We start from the raw sequence: 25,792 nt of genomic DNA on the forward strand, positions 1-25,792 counted from the left end.
TATTCCAACTATCATTCTTGTTTGCCCACATGGAAGTGCAGAGGGCCATAATGTGGGAGGGAACCGGAGGATCTAGATAAAGCTTCATGTTGAGGCAGCTGATCACATACCTAATTTCACAACTGTTCTTTCTGGGAAATGAACCGTCTGTCTTGATGAAAGGCATGCACGTGGCTTTTCCACTTTAATTGTCACTCGGTCACCAAATATACAGTGACCACATTGTTTGTCCAGCCGTGACCCATAAAAACCTCTAAAAAAACTCAATATTTTGTATTATAAACAACATAGATCTGTGTCTTAAATATGTGACCTTAACGTGTCTCATAATGCTCTCGGGTCCCTAACAAAAGGTCAAGGTCAACATGACCGGTTCAAAGTTTAAAGATTAAGTAACAATTGAATGCACTCTATCTTTATTCTGATCACCTTAAAAATGCATTATGGAGTTACATAGGTGTATGTGTGTGCTATGACAGAAAGGCTTGTCTCGCCCTTGTGTAACACCCCCTTGGATTTGTACTAGCTGGGTCAATGGTATCCATCTTGGATTTTCACACTGACACATTGTTATAGCTATTACATTATTGTTATAACTATCGGTACTGGTATGGTCTTTTTCAAATTTTACATGCATGTATATGTTTGTCTTGTTTCTTATAATTAGTTGTGCATATTTCATTTTGAGACTGAAAGTACAGGATTTCGCATTGGATTTTAAGAGATAAAGTTTAATATTGCTATTCTCAAGAATTGCTGAAGGAGTCTCTCTCAAATTTTATCTTTAAAAATGAGATAATATGTCAAACTACAACCTGATTTAAAAGGACACTGCCAAACCCAGCTGTGTGAAGTTTAAGTAAACATTAAGTTACTACCAGATGAATTTACTACATGTATTGACAGGACTTTCAAATTTCATTACATGTACAATCAAATCGTATTAAATAAATATTAATAAAGGTAATTAATTTTACAGTAAATGTAAAAAAAAAAAACCAGCAAAATCATCGATTAAAAAATAGGAAATAAAAAAAGTAATTGCCTGATGACCCCGACGTGATTTGAACACGCAACCTTCTGATCTGGAGTCAGACGCGCTACCGTTGCGCCACGGAGTCTTGCATGACATCAGATGGTAAATACTAAGACATACCTATGGATGTAGGGAAATAGGCCTAGATGGTCTTAAAATAGATACATGCCATGAAATATTGTTGTTATCACGTGAAATAGTGAAGACTTCAATTTATTAACATTTATTGCATCAAAATCATTAAATCAGAGTAAGTTTACTGAAAAATCGTTCCATTGGTTCCGAAAAACCATTAGTCGACGCACAGCTGGCGACGTTTGCCTAGGTGGGCGTGGCCGTAACGTGTTAACGGCCCCGCCCACCTTTCAGTAAGTTCGGACACTTCACGCGTTCAACAGCAAAAGCAGGTAAGCATTTTTACATGAGGAACAAGGGACAGTGTACATTGAAAAATCTGAATGAAATTATACTGCAACCTGTAATTCCTTAGTATGAAATAGGATTTCAAATGAGTATTCATTTTAGTGAAAGCTCGTGGTACCACGGACTTAGATAACACCGTGGTGGTACACACTAAAAAACATGTTGGCCAGATTGAGACAGTACATCAGTTTATTTGCAGATACTACTAACGTTTGTGAAGACAAATTCGTCATGCATCGAAATTACCAAAGATGATAATAGAACTAGATATTTTTTTATTTTTTTTTATACATGTATGACAGTTGTAACTAGGCCACTATATGTTTATTCTTAATAGTACACATATCAACACTAAAAATTAAATTGGTGAAGTTTTAAACGACGTTTAAAATAACGAAACATAATGCATTTTACCCGGCTAACTATGAAAACAAAAGGAGTGGAGTACGGTGACTTGATTTTGGTCATTTTGAACAGGGCAACAGTGATATACGATTACCGTGAAGGTTATAATTCAGTATAAAATCAAGTAGAATACATGAAATAATTATTACTAGAAACTATAACCGTATGAAATAACGTAAATGGAAGCTCCCACTTTGTGACTCTTTCACCAGAAAACTGGTCGTGGTATAGAACATGTCCCACTCTTATGGTAACGTTCTTCGTAAATTACTATTTTTTATTCAAATTATTGTTGAAATTAAGATAAAACATATATTGACGATATGTCATCGACTCTATTCTAACCACAGGACATGACATTTCTGATGATGTTTTCCTTTCGGAACACCTGGTATTATTTTAGATCTCCTTGTACGTTTTTAATGGTCTCCGTTTAAGTCTACCATTTCATATTTTGCCCTCGTTTTATCGATTTTGAGATTTTGAAGCTTCAGCATTCTCTTGGAATTTTTCACTGTTAATAGTGATTTGTAAGAATATAATTACATTTTACTTGAATCGATTTTTTTCTTCTGTTGCTGATAATAATCGAATATGTAATTGGCGCATGTAAGATACACGTTTGTTAAGTGTGATTGAGATGTATTTTGTGTAAGTTTAGGAAGGGTGACGTGTGTAATGTGTGTGTTTCAGAAGCATATTGATTATCTTATATAAAAAGAAACGTAGATGAGTCTGATATACGGATTTTTTATGCGGATACTACATACAAATAACATAACAATTACAAATTTTGTGTTTATGCAACTCTATTAATCGTCACAGTAACGTCGAACTTTCATCTGTTCGATTTCAGTGACCTTCAATGAGATATTTGTACCCGTATACAAGTATTATCTTCGTCTGATATATTTAAATTATAGTTGTAAAGAAATTTAAACTTAAATCTTATTAATAGCTACAGTGATCGTTACATTTTGCGAATTTCGGATTAAAAGTGAATATCCCAGGGTTTCTGATGAATTCCTTGTCAGTAAATTTAACTTTTATTGATCGAAATAAAATATAGCAACCACGTGCACTTTATTATGTTTGAATAAAGCGATGTATACATACAATGTATATATAGTGTTCCCGTATTATATGGTCAAATCTCATAAAATAATCTCTTTTAATTTAAACAGAATATCAGACCAAACCATTTCGGGTGTTAAGGTTTAAGGACAAATCTTAATAGTTCTAATGCATTCCATAGGTATGGCTGTTTAATTACTAGTTGTCTTAGAGAAATGAGACGGGTACTGTATAGTTGTTTATTTTCGCGGGTGTGAAACTTTTTGTGATTTTGTTTCCGGTTTTCGCGAATCACAATTTCTATAAGTCTGTTAGTTCCGAGTGCTAAATAAATTCAATGGTATGTCGTTTGTTAAGTTGTTGTTATCTGTATATGATCCTTGTGAAATGTTTATATACACTAAAAAAAATGGCTGGATGTGCTTTCTAGTGTTAAACCCCACATCTTGTTAAAAAAGTTAACAGATGCATTAGTCATTTTTTTCACCTTTGTGAATAACAGAGCTGCTAATTATGTCTTTAATGGAAGCTATGACGTTCTTCTGTCGTATAAACGAGATACACACTTTGTGAAATATATTGAGGTTTTTATTTCAAACAAAATGCTGATACTTCACAATGCATTAAGCCAAGGCTTGGTTTTGATACTGAGCGCGTTTTCTATTTTAACTGAAGTTCTAACCACAAGTTGTCAAACTTGAGGAAATAAAGACAAACATATGTGAATCGATATAATTTAGCACTATACAGTTTGAGCATGCATGCATCTTAGTCGTGATACGTCGATTATCGAGTCTGTTACAAAATAAACAAATTTACTCCCAACATCAAAATTGTTCCTGAAACATCTCCACAAATTCTGTAAAGAAAAAGAAGAGTTATTAAGTTAATGGATGGATTAAAGATAAGGTTAAATATTACTTTATGATTTTGTCGGATTCGTTTCATCGATTTAGTCGCTTTCCCCCCACATTTTTCAGGTGCATTCCCGTTTTTGTCAGATACTCTTTCCTATCACATGGGATAGCAAGGAAAAAACTCATTCCAGCAGATAAGATACCTTACATTTCTCCATTATTGTCTGGAACTTAATGTTTTATTATCTTGAATTTAATGTATAAAGTTTGTGAAGCGTGCCATTTTCGATGAATTACGTTTAAATATGTTGGAGACATTTGTTGACTGTGTACATAAAATGGAGACATTACTCTACCTTCATAATTAAGTTTGCCATCACTGTTATGATCGGCCAATAAGAACATTTCGTTCACATCTGCAATATCCATCTTATCCCCACTTTTACAAAGTGACTTTTGGAGTTCCTCTGGACTTATCGTACCATCACCGTCTTTGTCAAACTTTTTAAAAGCATCACGAAGCAAATTCTTTTCATATTCCATAGCAGACATTCGTTTTCTCATCATTTCTTCATATTCCTCAAATTCTATGTGACCATTTCCTAAAAATATTAAAACAATAAAAGTTGACACAAGAAAGATATTACATGCACGAAATGCGATTATCATAGGGTGATCTGTTTCCAGTGTGAGTTAGTGATACTATGTCTCAATCAGTAACAGATAATATATCCAAATCATTGGACATCATCATGCCCCAATCCGTTGAAATGATGATTTGTTCGTTTACGGTCGGATTGGTCGAGTGGACAACACGCAGGCGGCCGGGGTTCGATCCCCGAAGTCGTCGTACGCATGGAACATTCAGAGAAAGTGTTTTTTCCTGCCCACGCAACCCCAACAACCCAGGTGGAGTATAAAATGGTCTGAGGTGGATGTTGCGGTATCTGTGCTGTAGCATTCAAATGAGGTGGCACTATAAATGATACCATTGGAAGCACGGTCCCACTACAAACAGAACACAATACATATCCGGCACACACTCAGTCAACCACACATAGAAAGATATTAGCCATGTGGCAAAGGACTAGTAGTTAGCGCCTGATAAGGCAGCTTCTGCGAATTCCTCAAAATTATGGATTAATGATATGCTAATTGTACTGATTGTATATACATTGTACATCTTTGTACTGTAAGGCGCTTTAGAGCGGCTTATTCTAGCTAGACAGGGCGTTATATCAAATGTTGTATATTATATTATTATTGTTTAGATATTTTTATTACTGGCGATGTCATATTTAGTGAAAATCTCTTCCCATTTCAGTCGACAACTCTTGGTAGAGAATGATTCAGTGAAAGTGGTTAAGTAAGCAATAATGTTTTAGTTAATGGTGCCGTTATCATTGACACTCATTGCTATTGCCATCCTCGAAATTCCTTATTTACAGAGAACGTAAGTGAGCATTGTCCTTGGCAATTTGGTGATGTGCTACTGCCGACTTGATCATTAATGCCAGTCGTATCATTTGCCAAAAGCTAGTCATTGGTTGATATTTTGTTGATGCACCGTGAAGAATAAATACACTGTTCCCACCAAACAAACATACATACACTCACCATTCTCGTCTATATCCGAAATCATGTCAACGGCCTCTGACTTGGTAGGATTGAAACCGAGCACTTGTACTCCTTTGTAAATTTCCTCGGCACATAAACGGCCATTCTGGTCCCTGTCCAGGGAATCAAAGGACCTCCTGATTGCTGTGAAAGGAACCAAAGTTATTTTTAAATATTAATTTTGTTTTTTCAACAATTATGTTGAAACAAGTTAACTTATATCAATCACTCTTGTTGACCCGAATGTTAACTTGTCAGGGGGACATTAAAAGTGTGAGGAAACCAGCTAGATTATCCGAAGAAAAAATGTTCAATCTAATAAAGTAAAACACCAAAACCTTCGTAACAAACGTTTGGTGATGAACTCACCTTTTTTGTCCTCGTCTGTTAATTCCTTTCCTTCACGTTTCTGTATTCCCTTCCCTTGTCGCTCCTTGGTCGACATTGTTCCTTGGTTATATTAATCACTAGAAATAAGAAGAAAGGATAAGAAATTATTGTCAGAAATTAAAAAAAAATACGTTTTAATTTTCCAGTGCTTATTACATATGTAGTGAGTAAAATAAAACCAAGAACATTCCAAACTGTCAACAGAAAACACGAAAATAAAATACAATGTCAACCTAACGACAATCATTCTGATAAAAATCATCTGTTACATCAGCTTTCGTTAACATCATACTACGCCTGATCAGATTGTAATATATATATATGTAAATATAGTGGAAGATGAGTCTCATTTTCTTTGTGACTGTCCTGTGTATAGTGATATCAGATATGATCTATTCAAAAACGCAATGAACTCCTTTATTTATTTTAAATGAACTTACTTCAACTGAAAAATTGTTTTATTTATTGCAGGATAATGCGCTTCAATTTTCACTTTCTAAAACAATTTATTTTATGGTGAGACGAATGCGGTCGCTTTTAAATGTGTAAATACAATTGTAAATTATAATGTATCGCACTATTGATAAACTGTAATGTGATTCTATTATTCTATCAGTTTTTTTTACATGTAATACACTATGAGGATATTTTATAGGCATACATGCTAGGTCTTAACTTTCATTTTGTCTCATAAGCCGATATTGGCTGGGCATCTTTTATAAACTCGCTGTATATGATATTTTATGAATGATTGTTTGTGAATTTAATGATGCGTGGCACTATAATAAAACATTGATTGATTGTAATACCAACATATATCACATCACAGCGTCAATACTGTATTACTAACGTTGTGGTGTTCTCATTTCCCCCACTCTTTGGAGAACAAAGAAAGTTTTGATATAGGAAGACAATAGAAAACCAATTAAAGTCAGCTTTACACTAACCCCACAAGTCACACAGGTACTGAACTAACCTGTCTAATCTGTAGTGTTTCTGTGCATGTGATATATCAAATGTAACGTAATTTGGGGTAAACAGATCAATGTGAAAATAACATTATAATACAAAGATAACACCATCACTGCATATTAGTCAAATCTTGTAATGTATTGCTTATACATAACATTACTAAAGCACCTAATACAAATACTTGATACTATAAAGCACTATATTAAAAATAGTCAATATTTGTACATTTACAAGTTAAAATGCCCAAGGAGTTTAAACCAGCACTACTGTCCAACAGTAAAATACCACACGCTCTTTTGTAATGTAACCCAAAGTATAAGTCAGTGTACCCCAAACGGGACAAAACCCAAAATGGGGCACCTGTTGGAAAACGGCCAAGAAATTGGCAGGCAATGCAAAGAAGTACTTTCATGTTGCAATTTTCACTACAGGATACTTTCCTGACATTTAATTGTTTATCTACTTAACTGGATTATGGTTTAAGGTTAGAAATTGCATTGAAAACAACTTTTTAAATTTACATGCCGTGCGGCGCTCTCTATCTGGATGTCATTTTGAGAAACCTATTTCTCAAAACTAATGCTTGTTTGTAGAAGAAATGTAATCGAAATCTCTAAAATAGTTTATCTATATGTGATGTTCTGCTTAAAATGATTGCTTATACCTCACTATTAGCCAAAATTGCAAAGTGTCCCTTTCAGGGTATAGTTCAAACCCATATATGACCCTAATAGTATTTAGTGTTGTATTTGTATTTCCTTGATTTCTTGGTTCAGCGTGTTTTTCAACTTGTTTAAGTTGTTCTTTTCTAACGTTAAGCTATGTTGTTTTCTTTAAAAACTGCAAGCTCTATACCAACTGAAATTGGATGATATATTCTTCATATGTAGTGCATCTCAATACTCAATATAAGCTTCATATAATTGCCACATGTTCCTATTGACCTGTATTTCAAGCCTTCACTGTCTTAAGTCCTGAGGGTCTTTTTATATATTTACGAATAAATCTGATTGCTGGCTAAACCTACCGGAAGTGAGTATGTCGTCTGCTCTTCGATCTTAAACACGGCTGGAGACGGAGTGTTTAGAATGTTTGTTTGTGTAACGGCTCTAAGGAACTGATACTTTAAACAGCTTAATTATATCGATCTTATATATATATTGAATTTTAGAGACCTTTTTTCTCAAAACTAATGCTAGTTTGCAGAAGAAAGTTAATCAGAACCTTTCTTGACTCTAAAATATTTTATCTGTATGTAATTCTTTGCTTATAATGATCGCTTATACCTCACTATTAGCCAAAATTGCAAAGTGTCCCTTTCAGGGTATAGTTCAAACCCATATATGACCCTAATAGTATTTAGTGTTGAATTTGGATTTCCTTGATTTCTTGGCTCAGTGTGTTTTTCATCTTTGTTAAGATGTTCTTTTCTAACATTAAGCTATGTTTGTTCTTTAAAAACTGCAAGTTCTATACCAACTGAACTTGGATGATAGATTCTTCATATGTGGTGCATCTCAATACTCAATATGAGCTTACATAATTGCTGCACGTTGACATGCAGATACAAAGGGGAATAGTTAATGAATATATAACGAGGTTGTACTCTACTGTGTTTATCATATCCAATAATTTTCAAACCAAATTCAAATGAAACGAATGATTATCTTGACATTACATATTAAACAACTCTTAATAAATAAAAGACTCAAGGCTTTCAGAAGTCAAAAAGAACTTCCCCTGAATTTTGCTGAGTCAAAAAATATCTCAAATAGACCAGTCATTAAAACCCCTTAGAGTCAATACTCATTTTGTGAAGTGGAAAAACACACCCTAAAGGGTCTTCTGAAAGTCCTGAAAGATAATAACTATATATCATTATTAATAATAACAATTTTCAACTCACCTTAAGGACAGATCCAACCAAGCTCCTTGGTAAAACACCACTCTTTTCCGAGTCTTTCCCTGATATGGAGTCCAGTTATATCCAGTGCACGTGGTCGTTTCTCTGTGATTTACCCACGGTTAACGTTCCTTTGTAACATTAAATGTTGACATTGAATCGGGCAATTAAGTTTGTCTGTGTTACCTTTAAACACATTTTACGGCAGCCATATTGACCAGGTTTGGATTACATGCTCGAAAGTAGGTGTGCATATAACATAATAAGCAGTAAGTATATATGTATATATATATATGGTTGGTATTATATCCTTCAAGTCCCCGGTAGCTAAAAGATTGGGTAACTTTCACCACTGATTCTTTCACAGCAAAATAAATTCTTAAAATACACCAATATGATATATCTTTACATACCAATAGCAGTGAAATGATGTCAGATGTTCTGGATTTTGTTGTTTGTAAACAATGTTTGTTTTATAACCATTCATTGATAAACTCTAACAAAGCTCTGAGCAACCGTACCAGATGCATGGAAATATCCATTGGTTTGTAAATATAGTACAGAATGTTTTAAAGAATCGAGAACATCTCACATCATTTCACTGCTATGGGTTGTTAAGACAGACCAGAGACTGATGTATTTTGTGGATTCCTTTTGTCATGGAAGATATTGCTTCTTATTTACAACAAACTGAGTTGTTCACTGACTACTGGTTAAAGTTGACCAAACATTGAACAACCGAGGCCTGGTCGTTTGTAAGTTAAGCTGTAATGTAAGTAAATAATACCTTAATGGACTATATATGTATACTAAATGGGTATTTAAGTAGCGACTGGTACACCAGTGAAGTGACATACACGAAAACTATTACAAAACAAGAGGCCAAGGGCCGCGTAGTTCTCTGGGCACATGACTGAAGTGCTTGAAACTGCTGAATCATCCTGTTGTCAGGTCCCGGAAACAAGAGACCTTGCATCAATTATGTTGTCAGGTCCCGGAAACAAGAGACCTTGCATCAATTCTGTTGCCAGGTCCTGGAAACAAGAGACCTTGCATCAATTCTGTTGTCAGATCCCGGAAACAAGAGACCTTGCATCAATTCTGTTACAATGTTCAAGTTCAAGTTCTTTATTACCTTGGGTCGTTTGACCCATCGGTTTCAAGAGTAAGATATATTTGCAATATCTACAGACAATACAATACAATACATGCAATACATACAATACAATACATGCAATGTACAAACAGTATGGAGAGTGTAACAAATTAAGTTAATTTGTTTCTTCTTACATTTGCCGCTTTTATATATTTGGCCAAATTGACAAGTTCTTTTGTGTTATTTACATTCAATAGATTTATCATTTTAAACATGCTCGTTTTTTTTACATAGTACTTTTTCAAAAATTTAACACGCAAATCCGAATAACATGGACATTTCAACATAAAATGAAACTCATCTTCAACGTCATTTAAATTACATACAGTACACACTCTAAGACTACGCTCAATATTTTGATATCTACCTTTTTCTATATTTAGATTATGAGCAGATAACCTAATTTTTGTAATCTCTTTCAAATATTCTCTAGATAATGGTTTTCTTAAGTAACACTGTAAATCAAACTGGTTATAAAGATATGTATAGATATATCCCTTTGAAGATGTTCTTACGTTTTCTTTGCATTCTTGTCTATATATATCAATAAGTCTTTCTCTAATAACATTATAACACATATCATCATTTATTTCTGTTTCCCATATGTAACCAAGGCCAATTCTAAATGAATCATTTTTTATGTAACGATGACATATTTTCAAAAATATAGAAATGTGTCTGTAAGATACGGATGCCTCGCTCCCTGTAATTGGCAGTTTTTAGCATGTCAAAATTCACATTTTAGTTAATTACAAGAATACTAATTAACTTTAAGTACATTTTCAAGTAAATAGAACAACAATTGTTTCAAACTTGCAAGCAGGCATCACAATATTCTCCCACAAATGTATAGTTATATCACTGATGCGATTACAAGCAAATCTGCGACAGAATTTTATATCTATGGCTATAGTTTCTGGGCTTAAAAGAGAACTAACCAGTGGTGGGATATTAAAGTCTTACCAACGTGCCTTTCGTTTCGTTTTGATGTCTCCCCAGTTTGTTTGTGTTGACGATATGGTACATTTATATTCTGTTTTCTTCTTTTAAGGTATTGATAATTAATACAGTATGACATTTTAGCAGGCTCATTTTAAAAAGCACATCTTCATAATAAGGGATTGACACATTGCAGAAACTAATAATTACACTGTAGAGTGGGGATGGTATTATAAGCGGGATATGCTATGGTATATCAATAGCAAAATTTTAAGTCCAGATTTTAGTAAACACTGTAAATTAGTAGATGTTATCGCGTTGTAACTTTGTTTACTGATTACAGAGTAGAACTTTTACGTTGACAATGTATATGAAATCTACATATACTATATATCTATGATATTTGCTTGTTTATATTTTTACCCTTATTAATTCAACGCGAAAATGCATACTCAGCAAATAAACCATTCGTGACTCTAACAGATATTAATACCCCGTCTCTCTCTCTCTCTCTCTCTCTCTCTCTCTCTCTCTCTCTCTCTCTCTCTCTCTCTCTCTCTCTCCAACGTTTGGAGAAATTCACGTTAGACGCCTTTTCTGTAGTTGCAGGGTTAATTAAAACATTGATACTGTTGATATAGCGTTTTTGAGTTAGTTTAAACTTTGTTTTATTCACATAACATATGTAATACATATTACAAATATGATTAAACATAAATGAATTGGAGACAGAAACAAGTTTTAATACACTTATATAAATCTGTTACCTTTCATCGTAACCAGCATTATCAACTAAAGCTTAGGGATAGTGACGTGCATAAATTACAGGGGAAGTTAGAATAGAGTACGGGAAATGCAGTGTAAAATATGGTACATGTACAAAATACGTTATATTCATAAAATCAGTGTATTGTGATCAAGAAAAAATCCTTCAGTTGCGTCATCGTTAATACACTTTATGATTGATTTTCATACTGTTTCAAGAAAGGGATATATATGCATATAAGTAAGATATTAATTAACAAGCTGCATTATAATGCTAATATAAAATATACTCTATGATACTCATAATCCTGTGGATGCTTTTTCCCTACGCAGACAGCTGTTGTGATAGACTGTTCGCATTCCATACACTATTGCTGATCAATTGTTCAATCGTTCTCCTGTTCATTCTTGTCCTCCTGGTATATCCGTTTCCACTAGACTGTTTGCATCGGGAAAGACCATCCACATGACTTACTTTACATATGATATATATTATCATATGAATACAATGGTCATTGATTAAGAATCTTATTCAAATACGTCATAAGATAATAAATCAGAAGTCAATTGATCTATTACTATATTAGCAACTCCGCTATTTCTTTTTACATATGATCGCACACAAACTTCCATGTATGCATCCCCACACATATCCTAACCACATATATCTATCATACATACCTACATACACACATACGTACGTTAGTACATACCTACCCACATACATACATACATGAATTATATTTACTTGCGCACATGTTTGTGCATGGCTGCATGCATAGTTATGCACCCACGTACGTTAATGTATGCACTCCTACACACACACACGCTCACACATGCATGCATACACACATAGATGCATGCGTACATACATACATACATGCATACGTACATGGTTTGAGCTACTCAGAATCCAATCTTTTTTTTGAAACAACATGTATACATTAATAACAATATCATCATACTATTATATAACCTATATTTTATTTTAGGACATTTCCGTTTCACCCATGCTGTTTTCATTTAATTTTGAATCGTTGAATGATGTCAAATGATTTCTCTTAACTGTTTCCGTCGTCTTTTGGAGTCACTGCCACAAGGATAGCATATTTAGTTATAACATTAACATTTGAGATGGGTGTTTCAGCATTTACAGTTGATATTGATGTCTCAACATTCACAGTTGAGATGAGTGTCTCAACATTCGGAGCTGTGATGAGACTCTCAACATTCACAATAGAGACACATACAGATTGGTTAGCGTCAACTTCCACTGTTGAAATAGGTAGAGCATCAAAGTCCTGATCAGATGCGTATGCCCCTATACCTGCGACCAGATAAAATACCCCGGTCATGTTGTTTCCTTGATGGATGTGATAGATACCATCAGCTAAATCCAAAACAATTTTCGCCCCTGGTATCATCCCGTCCAAGCAAACCTTAGTTATGTATTTGCCGACACTGACGCGGTTGTTCTTTTGCAGTCTATTTATGAATTTGATCAATGCTTCGATATCGATGTTCCCCATTAGGCGCCTTAAAAACTGAATGATTCGTTGTATTAGATTTTCTGTCGGGGTATCGGAAGATTCGTTGATTGGTTTCCGTGCTATACCATTGCCATCTAGAACCCAAATCTCTACATATTTATTTCTTGTGGTGTCTGCTCCTTTATTTAGGTCAGCATCTCCTAAAGTGTAACATGAGTTTTTTGCTCTTTTTGTTGTCAAAACGGGTGATACGTTTTGCTTATAATACACGTCCTCTGCCTCTGTTGTTTTTTCATTTTCTATTGCTTCGTTTTTAACAGTAAGATCTCGAACATTTTCTTTCAGTTCTTGACTGGTTAGACCTTTTCTTATGATTTTGACGTCATTTTGCAATTCGTGAATTTTCTTTTGTATAACGTGCAAAGTTTTGTTCAAGTCAGATAATTGTTCGGTATCTGAAGCAGACGCTCCTTTTTGCTTCGAATTGGACTCCGTAATGTGCTCGAGGACTACCCTCTTGCCTGGTTTTGCTGTTTTCCTGACATAATTAGTAACCTTCATGCAAGCTTCTGTTCCTGTTTTGGCAGCTTTGATGGCAGTTTTCATCGTTTTTTTGACAGCTTCCTCTCCAGCCCCTGCTGTCACGCTTTTTTTCATCGCCTTCATTGCTACTTCTGTCCCTGATGTTGCGGCTTTCATTGCTGTGTTCGTCGCTTTTGTGGCAGCTTCTGTCCCTGATGTTGCAGCTGTCATGGTTATTTTTATCGCCTTCATGGCTGCTTCTGTTCCTGTTGTGGCGGCTTTCATGGCTGTTTTCGTTGCTCTCGTGGCAGCTTCTTCTCCTGCTGCCGCTGTCATGGCTGTTTTCATCGCCTTCATCGCTTCTTCTGTTCCTTTTGTGGCTGCTTTCAGGGCTGATTTTGTTGCTTTCGTTGTTGCAGAATTTGTTTCTGTTTTTGCGGCTTTTAATGCTGTTTTCGTTGTTTTCATCGCCTGAATGACCGCCTCTGTTCCGGTTGTGGCGGCTTTCATGGCTGTTTTCGTTGCTCTCGTGGCAGCCTCTTGTCCTGCTGCCGCTGTCATGGCTGTTTTCATCACTTTTGTGGCAGCTTCTGTTCTTGTCGTTGCTGCTTTCAAAGCAGTTACTGAAGCTTTTTTGAACGTTTCTTTTAAAGCGGAAAGCATATTGGCGGTATTCCCGGCGCTGTTATCCTAAGACTGGTATCTGCAAATATATAGATAGGCTAATGATTTATGCAACCTAATGAAGAAACATTTACTAAAATACTATTTCGAAAGACCTGATTTATTTTGAAGGACATTTAAAGCTTATAACAACTTATTTTCTTGTCAATAGTTATAAACCCTTTGTGCTGTATGCAATACCAGACATGAGTGAAATTCTTCTTAGAAAAATAATGATGGACCGTGCGTTCCTTTATCGGGTTCGTACCAGTTGTACCGGTAAAAGAAAATTGGAACATGGAGGGGTCAATGTCCCCATGGCCCCCTCCAGGATTATCCCCGTACTTATAGGTACTTGATAGAAAGAATTTCCTTACTTTTTCGACAAAGAGAAACAAAATATGATGCATTTGAATATTTGTTTTAAATTAATTTCTAAAAACTTGTTGCTTATCATGTATATTGTAACTTTCATGATTTCAGAAAAACTAGTCTTAAAACAGGAAATTAAGTATTGGTTTTTCTTCACTATGTTAGTACATGTATGCATTAACTGGATGTACATTGAAATTCCATTTTGATTCGATTGATGGTATACCAATACAGTATTCTGGTTTTTATCTGTATATATAGTGTAAGTAGTTCTTTGGTATCTCTTGTAATAGCTTATATTTGACTTCAATCTTGAATCCTCTTTCTTACACTTAACAGAGGTTTTTTTCATTGTAACATATTTTTTTTATATCAATATTAACTTTATACCTAAACAACATTTGTATGACAACACAACTCAGTCCCCACAATTAATTTTGATACATGTTACACATTTATATTACACATGTAGGTGAAAATGATTTTAATTATCTTTTTTATTGTGCTCTAACAAGGCCTTTACCAGTCTTATTATAGTAAGAAACACATCCTGACTTGATGCTTATTTGATAATCCTACTGCGTGGATTTTTCATGATTAAGTTGGAGTAGGCCTATTCCATATCAATCTATTGGGATACATTTGTATTCTACAAAAAGACAACTCCCTACACTTTCCGTGAAGAGTTGGGATTGAAATTAGGCTGAAAAGATTTACTTGGGGGAGAGAAGACAAAACAAGCACAGTGTGACATAGGTGTACATACTAAAGTAAACAATCATATACTCAATCACAGGCACTTGACAACTAAAAATAGATGTTAAGATCTAGTCTGATAATATTTAGAAATAGTGTAAACCTTTTTGCTTTGAAACAATGTTTAGAGTTAAAGTGAAAAGCACACATTCACATTGAATTTCCCCATTCTAAATTTGTAATTAGTAGGATTGATCAGAGGGGTTCGTTGCAAATGTCTGAAATACATATATGCTATACTGAAATGGGTCACAGCACACATAAACACACACTGTGACCCATATCAGTATATGTATTTCAGACATTTGTAATGAACCCTGTTGTTGATGCAGTCCGAGTACAGCTAGCAAGGATTACAATCAGTCAAAGTGAATGGATATTTTACCCTTGTAGATTTACTCAGGTATATTGATCTCTTCATGACACCGATGAATTCATAGAAATGTACGGATCGGAAATGAAAATCAGCATCCTATATTAGGCTACAGCAACGTTAACATTTCTGCTCCCCTCGCTACTACCTGGACAGCGATTGGTTGATTTGCGTAAACACAAAATGCCGGGCGAAATGGATGTGACACGAAATACCGACTATTCATTTGTTTATTTAAAGAAACGCACTGTTTGAATCGTATTCCCTAATCAATGGGAAAAATCATCGCTTTTCATAATTGAAGGGCATTTTAATAGTGACGGCAGCTATCTTTGAAACTCACGTGCGATTTAATGGCGTTCCATTATTTGATACCGTACCGAATCGGTACAACTGGTACGAACACGATAAAGGAACACAAGGGTAGTGAATCCATCTTGGAGGCAAAATGTGTGCTGCTGAAACTGCTGAAACTGTGGGAAAAGATCACCGTTTAAATGCATTTTTTAATATTTCCATTTCTATTTAAAAAAGGCTCTATCGTTATACTTGTAGTGTTATCGGGGACCAATCATGTCGCAACGTCAAGTCAAACTTTTACGGAAAATCCCGAATTGTTTCCGATTGACGTTTGTTTATTTTAGGTAATTTTCAAGCGAAATGTGTTTTGTTTTCTCAATAATTTCCTTTCTAATTTATATTTTGAGTTGAAATTTACAAATTTACTCCTTTGAATACACTTACATGAAATACATATTCACTTCTTGTTCTGTTTTTTACTGAGTTATGGCTTCTGGACACATCTCAAACTGGGCAATTTCAAATATCTCTCAATCCTAAGAGCACTCCATGCCAGGTGCCTACTGGCCAAATACCATTGCTCTAGACCTCTTGATTATTCAGAAGATTTCGTTTAAAGGTTTTCAACACATTCGACCCTTTTGATTTCGAAAGTTGGCTAAGGTAAGTTATTGCAAGGTAAGACATTTTATAGCACTTTATGTCAGGTACTTACTGGCCTAGTATCTTGACTCTGAGCCTGCTGATTAATCGGAAGATGTTTGTTTTTAAGTTTAAGGTAGTTGGCCCATGTGACCTTGAAAGTAGGCCAAGGTCACTTAATTGAGGTAACTTTATAGCAGTTTATCCAAGGTACCGACTGGCGAAATAGCATAACCATATGTCAACAAAATCTGAAGAAGAAGTCGTTTAAACAAAAAATTGACGGACGAAGAACAACACACCATGACATAAGTTTACAGGAGCTTCGAGCCAGGTGAAGTGAAAAGCTGTTCCATTATATTATGGTTAAAATTTGTAATAATGCGTCATTTGCTAGAAGTAACCGCCAGAATATAATACATGTAGAATGGTATTTGTTGTTCATGTATAGTGAGAAATTATGAAATATGAAACAAAGTTGCTTTTGACATGTAAACATATCGTGAAATAAAAGCTAATTTATCTAGAATCAAAATAACATTATCTTAGTCATAACTATTTTGACCTAATTGTGACACTTCCTTAAATGACTTTAGCTGTTCATAGGACATTATACCCTATCAACAAACACCTACCTGTGAGTCTTCACAACCTCGGGATGTATCCTATCAAGGACGAATATTTCCCTCTAACATAAGACCCTGTCAACAAACACCTACCTTTGAATCTTTACAACCTCGGGGTGTATCCTAACGAGGACGAATATTTCCCCCTAACATTAGACCCTGTCAACAAACACCTACCTGTGAATCTTTACAACCAGGGGGTGTATCCTATCGAGGACGAATATTTGCCTCCAACATAAGACCCTGTCAACAAACACCTACCTGTGAATCTTCACAACCTCGCGTTGTATCCTAACGAGGACGAATATTTCCCCTAACATTAGACCCTATCAACACACACCTATCTGTGAATCTTCACAACCAGGGGGTGTATCCTATCGAGGACGAATATTTCCCCCTAACATTAGACCCTATCAACAAACACCTACCTGTGAATCTTCACAACCTCGCGTTGTATCCTAACGAGGATGAATATTTCCCCCTAACATTAGACCCTATCAACAAACACCTACCTGTGAATCCTCACAACCTCGGGGTATATACTAACGAGGACGACTATTTCCCCCTAACATTAGACCCTATCAACAAACACCTACCTGTGAATCTTCACAACCAGGGGGTGTATCCTATCGAGGACGAATATTTCCCCCTAACATTAGACCCTATCAACAAACACCTACCTGTGAATCTTCACAACCTCGGGGTGTATCCTAACGAGGACGAATATTTCCCCTAACATTAGACCCTATTAACAAACACCTACCTGTGAATCTTTACAACCAGGGGGTGTATCCTATCGAGGACGAATATGTCCCCCTAACATTAGACCCTATCAACAAACACCTACCTGTGAATCCTCACAACCTCGGGGTGTATCCTAACGAGGACGAATATTTCCCCCTTACATTAGACCCTATCAACAAACACCTACCTGTGAATCTTCACCAACCTCGGGGTGTATCCTAACGAGGACGAATATTTCCCCCTAACATAAGACCCTATCAACAAACACCTACCTGTGAATCCTCACAACCTCGGGGTGTATCTTAACGAGGACGAATATTCCCCCCTAACATTAGACCCTTTTAACAAACACCTACCTATGAATCTTTACAACCTCGGGGTGTATCCTAACGAGGACGAATATGTCCCCCTAACATTAGACCCTATCAACAAACACCTACCTGTTAATCTTCACCAACCTCGGGGTGTATCCTAACGAGGACGAATATGTCCCCCTAACATTAGACCCTATCAACAAACCCCTACCTGTGAATCCTCACAACCTCGGGGGGTATCCTAACGACGACGAATATTTCCCCCTAACATTAGACCCTATTAAAAAACACCTACCTGTGAATCTTCACCAACCTCCGAGTGTATCCTAACGAGGACGAATATTTCCCCCTAACAAAAGACCCTATCAACAAACACCTACCTGTGAATCTTCACCAACCTCCGAGTGTATCCTAACGAGGACGAATATTTCCCCCTAACAAAAGACCCTATCAACAAACACCTACCTGTGAATCCTCACAACCTCGGGGTGTATCCTAACGAGGACGAATATTTCCCCTAACATTAGACCCTATTAACAAACACCTACCTGTGAATCTTCACCAACCTCGGAGTGTATCCTAACGAGGACGAATATTTCCCCCGAACAGAACGTGCGGTTTACATGCCGGTCTATCCTTTACCAATGCTGTGGCTGGGTTTTACCGACACATTTACTATAAAGCTGGGACCTTTCCACGAACGGTATCGGGGTTTTTAGTTTCGATTTTCTGAATAGAGGCAGCAAGCCTGCCAAGTTCTCAACAATGCAATAAGGGTCAAAATGTACGCCAAGCTTGCTAGATGCATGTCATCTCAGTATGAAAATGTTTAAAGTAACGAAAATCAATGTTATGGCATTTAATCATTCAATTATTAAAAATAACAGCTTTAAAAAAGAAGTGAAACAGGCCAGTTGTTTAACAGAAGCTATATTTTATGCATTTAAAGCCGTCAAGCAATACAAATCATGTTGACATGCGTAAGGCCTTCTGGTTATTACTAATAATACACACAGACACAGATGTATATAGACATTCCGCTTAGGTGCACCGTAACAATATCGCCAGACAACCAAGCTGTCAAAATGTTCTTCGGGTAATGGTAGCATTGACATACTTCTCTGTTGGCTTTTGAATTTAACGGTACAAACAAAGTGTGTTATTCATGTACAGATCGAACAGATTCATTGGGGTCGCGATCTTTATCTCAAGGGGAGGACACTAGCCAATCACAAACTCTGCAGAGGATTCTTACATTATATGCCTCTTACAACATGCAGCAGGTAACACCATACACTGAATTGCCCCTGGTTTGCCTAATACGACTGCTACTGATACCGAGTAAGCATGGGAAATGATTATAGTCAAAGGGAGATAAACCCGGCAACAACATTTGACTGAAGTCATCCTCGATACATCCTCGATATCCAGGGGTTACGATCACTTTCGCTCTCTACACCCCTGGAATATGTCATAGCAAAATTGAAGGCTCAGTGTGCGCCACCTTGTTGATGAGACAAGGAGACTAATTCAATCCTTTGATATACATCAAAAGAATCTCGCGGTCACGTAACGGTAAAAGTTGACCGGCTCTGAAGTCGGGCGTCTCCCCTTTGTAATCTTCAAAGGACAGGTATCAGCCTAGCGATTGGTCAGTATTTGCTACCTGAGACCAGTCAAACAGCTCTCTTCGTGCCTTTAATTTTGCTATGACATATTCCAGGGATGTAGAGAGCGAAAGTGAACGTAACACCTGGATATCGAAGATGGCCTCGATACTAAAGGGGTAATGGTCACTTTCGCTCTCTACACCCCTGGGATGTATTATTGCAAAACAATAAGGGCACGCTACTAGTTATTTGCAGAAACATGTCCTTTGAAGATTACAAAGGAGCGACACCCAACTTCAAAGCCAGTCAATTCTTTTGATGTACATCAAAGGATCGAACTAGTTTTGTCACCGAGCCTTTGATTTTGCTATGACATATTCTAGGGGTGCAGAACACGAAAGCGAACGTAACCACTGGAGTATCGAGGACGATGTAGCGTCAGATGTATATGATGCCGTGGAAATCATATCGGAATTGAATCGGAATTGAATGGACTCATAATGCAAGCCAAGTTGTCATTTATTCATGGAGCAATGTTGATCCAGTACTTAACCAAATTGTTTAAGATATCTTATATACTTTATGAGATACCTTATATACTTTATAAGATGTCTTATATACTCTATAATATATCTAATATAATAAATCAGATATCTTATATACTTAATAAGATATCTTATATACTTTTCTTTATAAGATATCTCATATATTATATAAGATATCTCATAAAAGATATAAGATATCTTAAAAATATATTTAAATGAGATATCTTATATATTATATCTTTTATGAGATATCTTATATAATATATTAGAAATCTTATAAAGAAAATTTAATTTAGATATCTTATAAAAGATATAAGATATCTTACATATTATATAATTATCTTATATAATAAATAAGACATCTTATAAAGAAAAGTTTATGAGATATCTTATATCTTTTATAAGATATAAGATATCTCATAAACTTTAAATAAGATATCTTATATGTTTATAAGATATCTTATGTGTTTATAAGATATCTTATATGTTTATAAGATAACTTATATGTTTATAAGATATCTTATGTGAATATAAGATATCTTATATGTTTATAAGATATCTTATATAATTTGGTTAAGTACTGGATCAACATTGCTCCATGAATAAATGACAACTTGGCTTGCCATAGACTAATACTTTTTTGTATGAAAAATCGCTCACTCTAATTATTATCACTCAAACACATCTGGAATTATTCGAGATGTTGGAAATATCGAGGTTTTCTCTCTGTACATAAGGGTAACACGGACTTAAGGGAAATAACAGCAGAGGCGTGCAACTTTTTACTTATATCACATACTTATCACTGAAAAGGGGAAGTTTAATTGTGAAAACAAATTTTCTTACCTTTTTCGTCTTTTCACACGTAGAAAACAGCATTTGCTGTCAGTGAAAATGAACAACAAGGGCCTGTGGTAGTTTAATTGTGACGTCACAATCTTATAGCTTGACCTAACATTGTTGGCGTACCACAGACGTCTTTTTACGCCACGTCAATCACATAGCTGTCCTTTATAGATGTAATCAAAATATATTTGTTTTGTTTGGCACATGTAAGCTATAATTCAATTAATGATATGAATAACACTTGAAATAATGTACCTTCCGCTGTACATGATCTCGTCTGCATTAATATCGTTCAACCAGACTCTTGTTGCCTGCGTATGCTACGCCGAACAGAGAGTCTGGTCAAACCCAGTGCTTTCGTTTTGTGACATCATAACGAGGCTTACCAGATTTCTGGTAAATGATTTCATTAGTCAAAGGTTGACACACCCTTTTCAACTTTTGAAATCAGAATTTGAGTGGCGCAAAATTACATTGAATATTTTAATTCATGACAAAATTACCTGTACATGCATTCCTGAAGTATCCATGTTTTAACTATTAACGAGAAAAATGTTAGAAAATGCTTCAAAAAGAATGATTTCATGTATTTTCATTGGATATTTTACAATAATTCATGCAGCTAACAAGCCAGATTACCTGAGTGAGAACTTGTAGGTGTTTTGAAAAGTGTACAGGTAAAATCTCACTTGCTTTGCATGCTTTTTCCAACTTCAGTCAGCCTTGTTGGCTTGCTTTGTGCTCAGTTGTGATTTATTCAGTGGAAATATATGGCAATATTCTGGAGATTTGACACATTTTCTTACATTGTTCTCGATAATAGTGAATACACGGGTACTTCAGGAATGCATGTACAGGTAAGTTTTCTTCATTAATTTCATTTTTCATTGAAATGTTTAATGGCGTTGACATTACGTCCGGAAACGAAAGTAAAAACACTACCCTCTGGTGATGGTAATTTTAAAGTACTGTGTTTGAGGACTCGCACAACTAAATCATTTACTATATGTTATTACCAAACATTTTAGCTAATAACTTTAATATTTGAAGTTCAAGACTAGTGACAACTGTCTAGATTCATCAATACATACCTTGCAAAGGCTACAAAGTGACTTTTTTGGTAGGTTTAGTGGCATATTGGAGTGTCACAGCGCCAAGAAGTTGACAACCGGAAGTTTACAAGCAAAACCGGTGACCCAAAACAGAAACGCCCTCAGACATTTTGCCCCTGTGCAAATCCGCACACAGACTATTTTTCAAAAGTTAAATACCTGAACATTTCATTTATCTAAACATCTGCCATCAGTTCCTTATTAAACTCCTTCAGTAGCCCAGTAATTAGCCGGAACTTATTTCAGATAGGAACTACAAACATATGAAACACTTGCTGATTGGCGGATTTAGTTGTGTGAGTCCTTGGCCAGACTCTTGAATTAGAAAGTGATCAAGCGTCTGGTTGAAGGAGACTACGTCTGCATGGGAACCAAACAATCTACACTTAACTTCCGGTGTATCTGATAATACCTTCGGGTTTTGTTTATTTATTTTGTCTCTCCTTAGTTTTGTTATCTCTTCGCCCCTGTTGCTACCTGTATCTTATTTCGGTTATTTTTTCTGAATATTGACCTTATGGTATATTCTGTTTTAATTTATTTACGGTATCAATAATATTTGAAACATTCATGTTCCCTTCCTCCGCTTTTGGTGTGTGTTTCTTATCATCTGAAATAGGTAATTATCAAAGAAGAAACTGTTATTTACAAAGTTGTTGAAATCTTTCATTACAAAACTTCAGACCTAGCTAAATTAACTGTAAAGGAGAAACGAATACGTAAAAAATGTGCATAGTAGCAAATTATATTCCAAGCCTTTGAAAACACATTGTCACTATTTGAGTAGCTACTTTACACTTATAACGCGTAAAATCCATTATAAACCTTTTTTATGTTTGGAAGTATTAAATATTTTCATTCTTCATTATGGAGTGAATCAAACCATATATACAATTTAATTTGGTGACGATATCAGGACTAAATCTATATACCCCCTACGAGGGCGCGTGTATGGATGACTTTAAATTAAACAAACTTGTCTTTGTTGATACTCAGTGCGGTCGGCAGAGTAAACATATCCCAGCTTAACAAGGAATTTAGGTAAATCACCGTTTGGAATTGTACGCTCACCATACAAATACTTTCTATTAACGAAATCCAAAACACCTACTTTATACCAGAGAGACAGCTTTGTCAATTCTACCGTAATTATAACGTTATGTAATCCCGACTACATTCAAACGGTGAAAATAGTTGAATCCTTAAATGACATCATTTGTTAGTCTGTGGTTTGTATAGAAGCATCGTCTTCACATCTTCGCTTTGAATGCTTGCAGAATATCCTGCCAACAACGTTGATAATACACCTCTGAAGTATATATACCAGTCATAAGGGGTTGGACAATTGTACGCAATGACATGGCAAAAAATGTACCAGGAAAAGTATAATATAAAGCCAATTTGGACAAAAATACTGTGGTCTACAATTGATTGCCCTGTCGTAAACGATAGGATTTTGTGTGTAATATAGTATATAATGTAAACTGTAGCTTACATCCGGTGGCGACGAATCACACAGGTGCCTACTTGGTGTGGTTTGATAAACCAGAGGAGAAGATTCATCCACAACGTAAGTAATTATTAATTATGATACATGTTAATAACTATATATTGTACCGTATACCGTTTTTTATCACGTTTTTAACAGTTTTTATTAAAAAATGATATAAAATCTAACTTCGATATTTGTACGAATTTTTGTTTTCAATTTCCTTTTGTTCCAATAAGAAGCAAATAATATGACCTTATGCTTGGAACAAATAATGATGACATTTTGTTTTGTTATCTTATTCACTCATAAACACTACCGAGAAGGTCCTTTATGATCTAACTCCGCAAGATAACGATAAGCGTTTCTTCGTTTTGTCGCCTCTCAAGAGAGCGATGGTGAATGAGCCTGGAACGATAACGCCACTAGTATGTATACTGACCAGTACAATCTGTTCTCCGCGATATTAGGGTTTGCATGGTTAAATAGTGCACTAGATACAAACCGGAATTAAATGGGTTTTTCATAGGTGTGTACTGAAAACATTATATATAATATGTCAATGAATCCATAATTATTACCATCTCCGAAAAAAATGTTTAAGTAATCATTTTGAAATGTAATTTGTCATAAAGCTAATACATGTCTATAAACTAGGTCCTGGTGTCTATGTTATTTGGATATTGGAATTACATTTCAGTTTCTGGGTTCAAGATGAGAACATTATAAGTTTCTATAAGTTGGATATTCAATGATCTGGTGTGGTATATAGAGTGTATTGATGATATCTTTCTCATCATTTTTCCATTAACATTATGAATATTAATGTATATAATTAAGAAGATAAGTCAATATTGAAATGTCATATGGTGGTTATGGTTGTTATATTTATTACTGATACAGTTTTTTAGATTTTCACCATTTATCTATTTACATAGAATTTCACCATGAATCTAGTTTTGTATACATTTAAATATTGATCGAATTTATAGAATTTTACCATTGCTCGAGCGATGTATAGAAGTTCGCCATTGATCAAGTTTTGTACAACTTTACCATTGATCGAGTTATGTAAATCTTCACCATTGATCGAGTTATGTAAATTTTCACCATTGATCGAGTTACGTAGAATTTTACCTTTGATCAAGTGATATAGAACTTTACCATTGATCGAGTTATGTACATTTTCACCATTGGTTGAGTTATGTATATTTTCACCATTGATCGAGTTACATAGAAGTGATATTGAACTTTACCATATATCGAGTTAATTAGCATTTCACCATTGGTCGAGTGATTCAGAATTTCACTATTAGTCGATTTATATATACTTTCTCAATTGTCCCGGTTATAAAGAATTTCACCATTGTGAAGACTTGTATAACCTTTTACCTTTTTTTTTTTAACTATGTAGAATTTCACCGTTGGTCGTGTTATGTAGAAATATTACCAAAGATTAAGCTGAATGATGTAGAATTTAACCATCGATACAGTTCTGCAGAAATTAACCATTCATCAAGTTATATAAAATTGAACCAATTATCAAGTTATGCAGAAATGTACCATTAAAGGATTTGTATAGATTTTTTTCATTACTTTAATCAAATAGAATTTCACCAAATCCAGTTTAAATTTTCCTGTATATAAATAATAAATCTTACCAGATAATAAAAAAAAACATTCACAATTTATTCTAAACAACTATAAACATACAAGTGTTTATTTAACGATGTTGAACAGGATATTGAGAAAAATGTATCTCATTATCCAAAACATCGTTATCATCAATTAAAGTTAAAACATTAAAAATCAAAATGAATTTTTATTGATCCATGCTATTTTAATTGAACA

General features: G+C 35.1%; 2 protein-coding genes and 1 non-coding gene across 4 annotated transcripts; all 3 read right to left on the minus strand.

Annotated features, from left to right (window-relative positions):
• Positions 1-1,049: 1,049 nt before the first annotated feature.
• Positions 1,050-1,121, minus strand: Trnaw-cca. The gene has a single exon. It is a non-coding gene; the product is annotated as a tRNA-Trp (tRNA).
• A 2,396-nt stretch (positions 1,122-3,517) lies between these two features.
• LOC110452180 (calmodulin-2-like) lies at positions 3,518-8,998 on the minus strand. Its single transcript, XM_021500548.1, has 5 exons — positions 8,681-8,998; positions 5,782-5,879; positions 5,413-5,556; positions 4,152-4,397; positions 3,518-3,797 (listed from the first exon to the last, which is right to left on the minus strand). Exons 2-5 carry the CDS (start codon positions 5,855-5,857, stop codon positions 3,766-3,768), a joined length of 498 nt encoding a protein of 165 aa, XP_021356223.1. The 5' UTR covers positions 5,858-5,879; positions 8,681-8,998; the 3' UTR covers positions 3,518-3,765.
• A 2,330-nt stretch (positions 8,999-11,328) lies between these two features.
• LOC110452179 lies at positions 11,329-19,017 on the minus strand. 2 transcript variants are annotated; one of them, XM_021500545.1, is made up of 2 exons: positions 18,888-19,017; positions 11,329-14,252 (listed from the first exon to the last, which is right to left on the minus strand). In XM_021500545.1, exon 2 carries the CDS (start codon positions 14,210-14,212, stop codon positions 12,599-12,601), a length of 1,614 nt encoding a protein of 537 aa, XP_021356220.1. In that variant the 5' UTR covers positions 14,213-14,252; positions 18,888-19,017; the 3' UTR covers positions 11,329-12,598. The 2 variants fall into 2 exon arrangements, with proteins under 2 accessions (XP_021356220.1, XP_021356221.1); XM_021500546.1 differs by lacking the exon at positions 18,888-19,017 and adding an exon at positions 15,726-15,837.
• Positions 19,018-25,792: the final 6,775 nt, after the last annotated feature.

Source organism: Mizuhopecten yessoensis, unplaced genomic scaffold (assembly GCF_002113885.1).
Source record: "Mizuhopecten yessoensis strain PY_sf001 unplaced genomic scaffold, ASM211388v2 scaffold6443, whole genome shotgun sequence".
NCBI classification, from domain to species: domain Eukaryota; kingdom Metazoa; phylum Mollusca; class Bivalvia; order Pectinida; family Pectinidae; genus Mizuhopecten; species Mizuhopecten yessoensis.

Bases quoted from the DNA above. Each gene is read 5' to 3' on its own strand.
- LOC110452180 (XM_021500548.1), bottom strand. From the start codon at position 5,857: ATGTCGACCAAGGAGCGACAAGGGAAGGGAATACAGAAACGTGAAGGA. The intron at 5,557-5,781 runs GTGAGTTCATCA...TTCCTTTCACAG, and splicing joins AACAGACGAGGACAAAAAAG to CAATCAGGAGGTCCTTTGAT. The intron at 4,398-5,412 runs GTGAGTGTATGT...TAATATTTTTAG, and splicing joins TTCGGATATAGACGAGAATG to GAAATGGTCACATAGAATTT.
- LOC110452179 (XM_021500545.1), bottom strand. From the start codon at position 14,212: ATGCTTTCCGCTTTAAAAGAAACGTTCAAAAAAGCTTCAGTAACTGCT.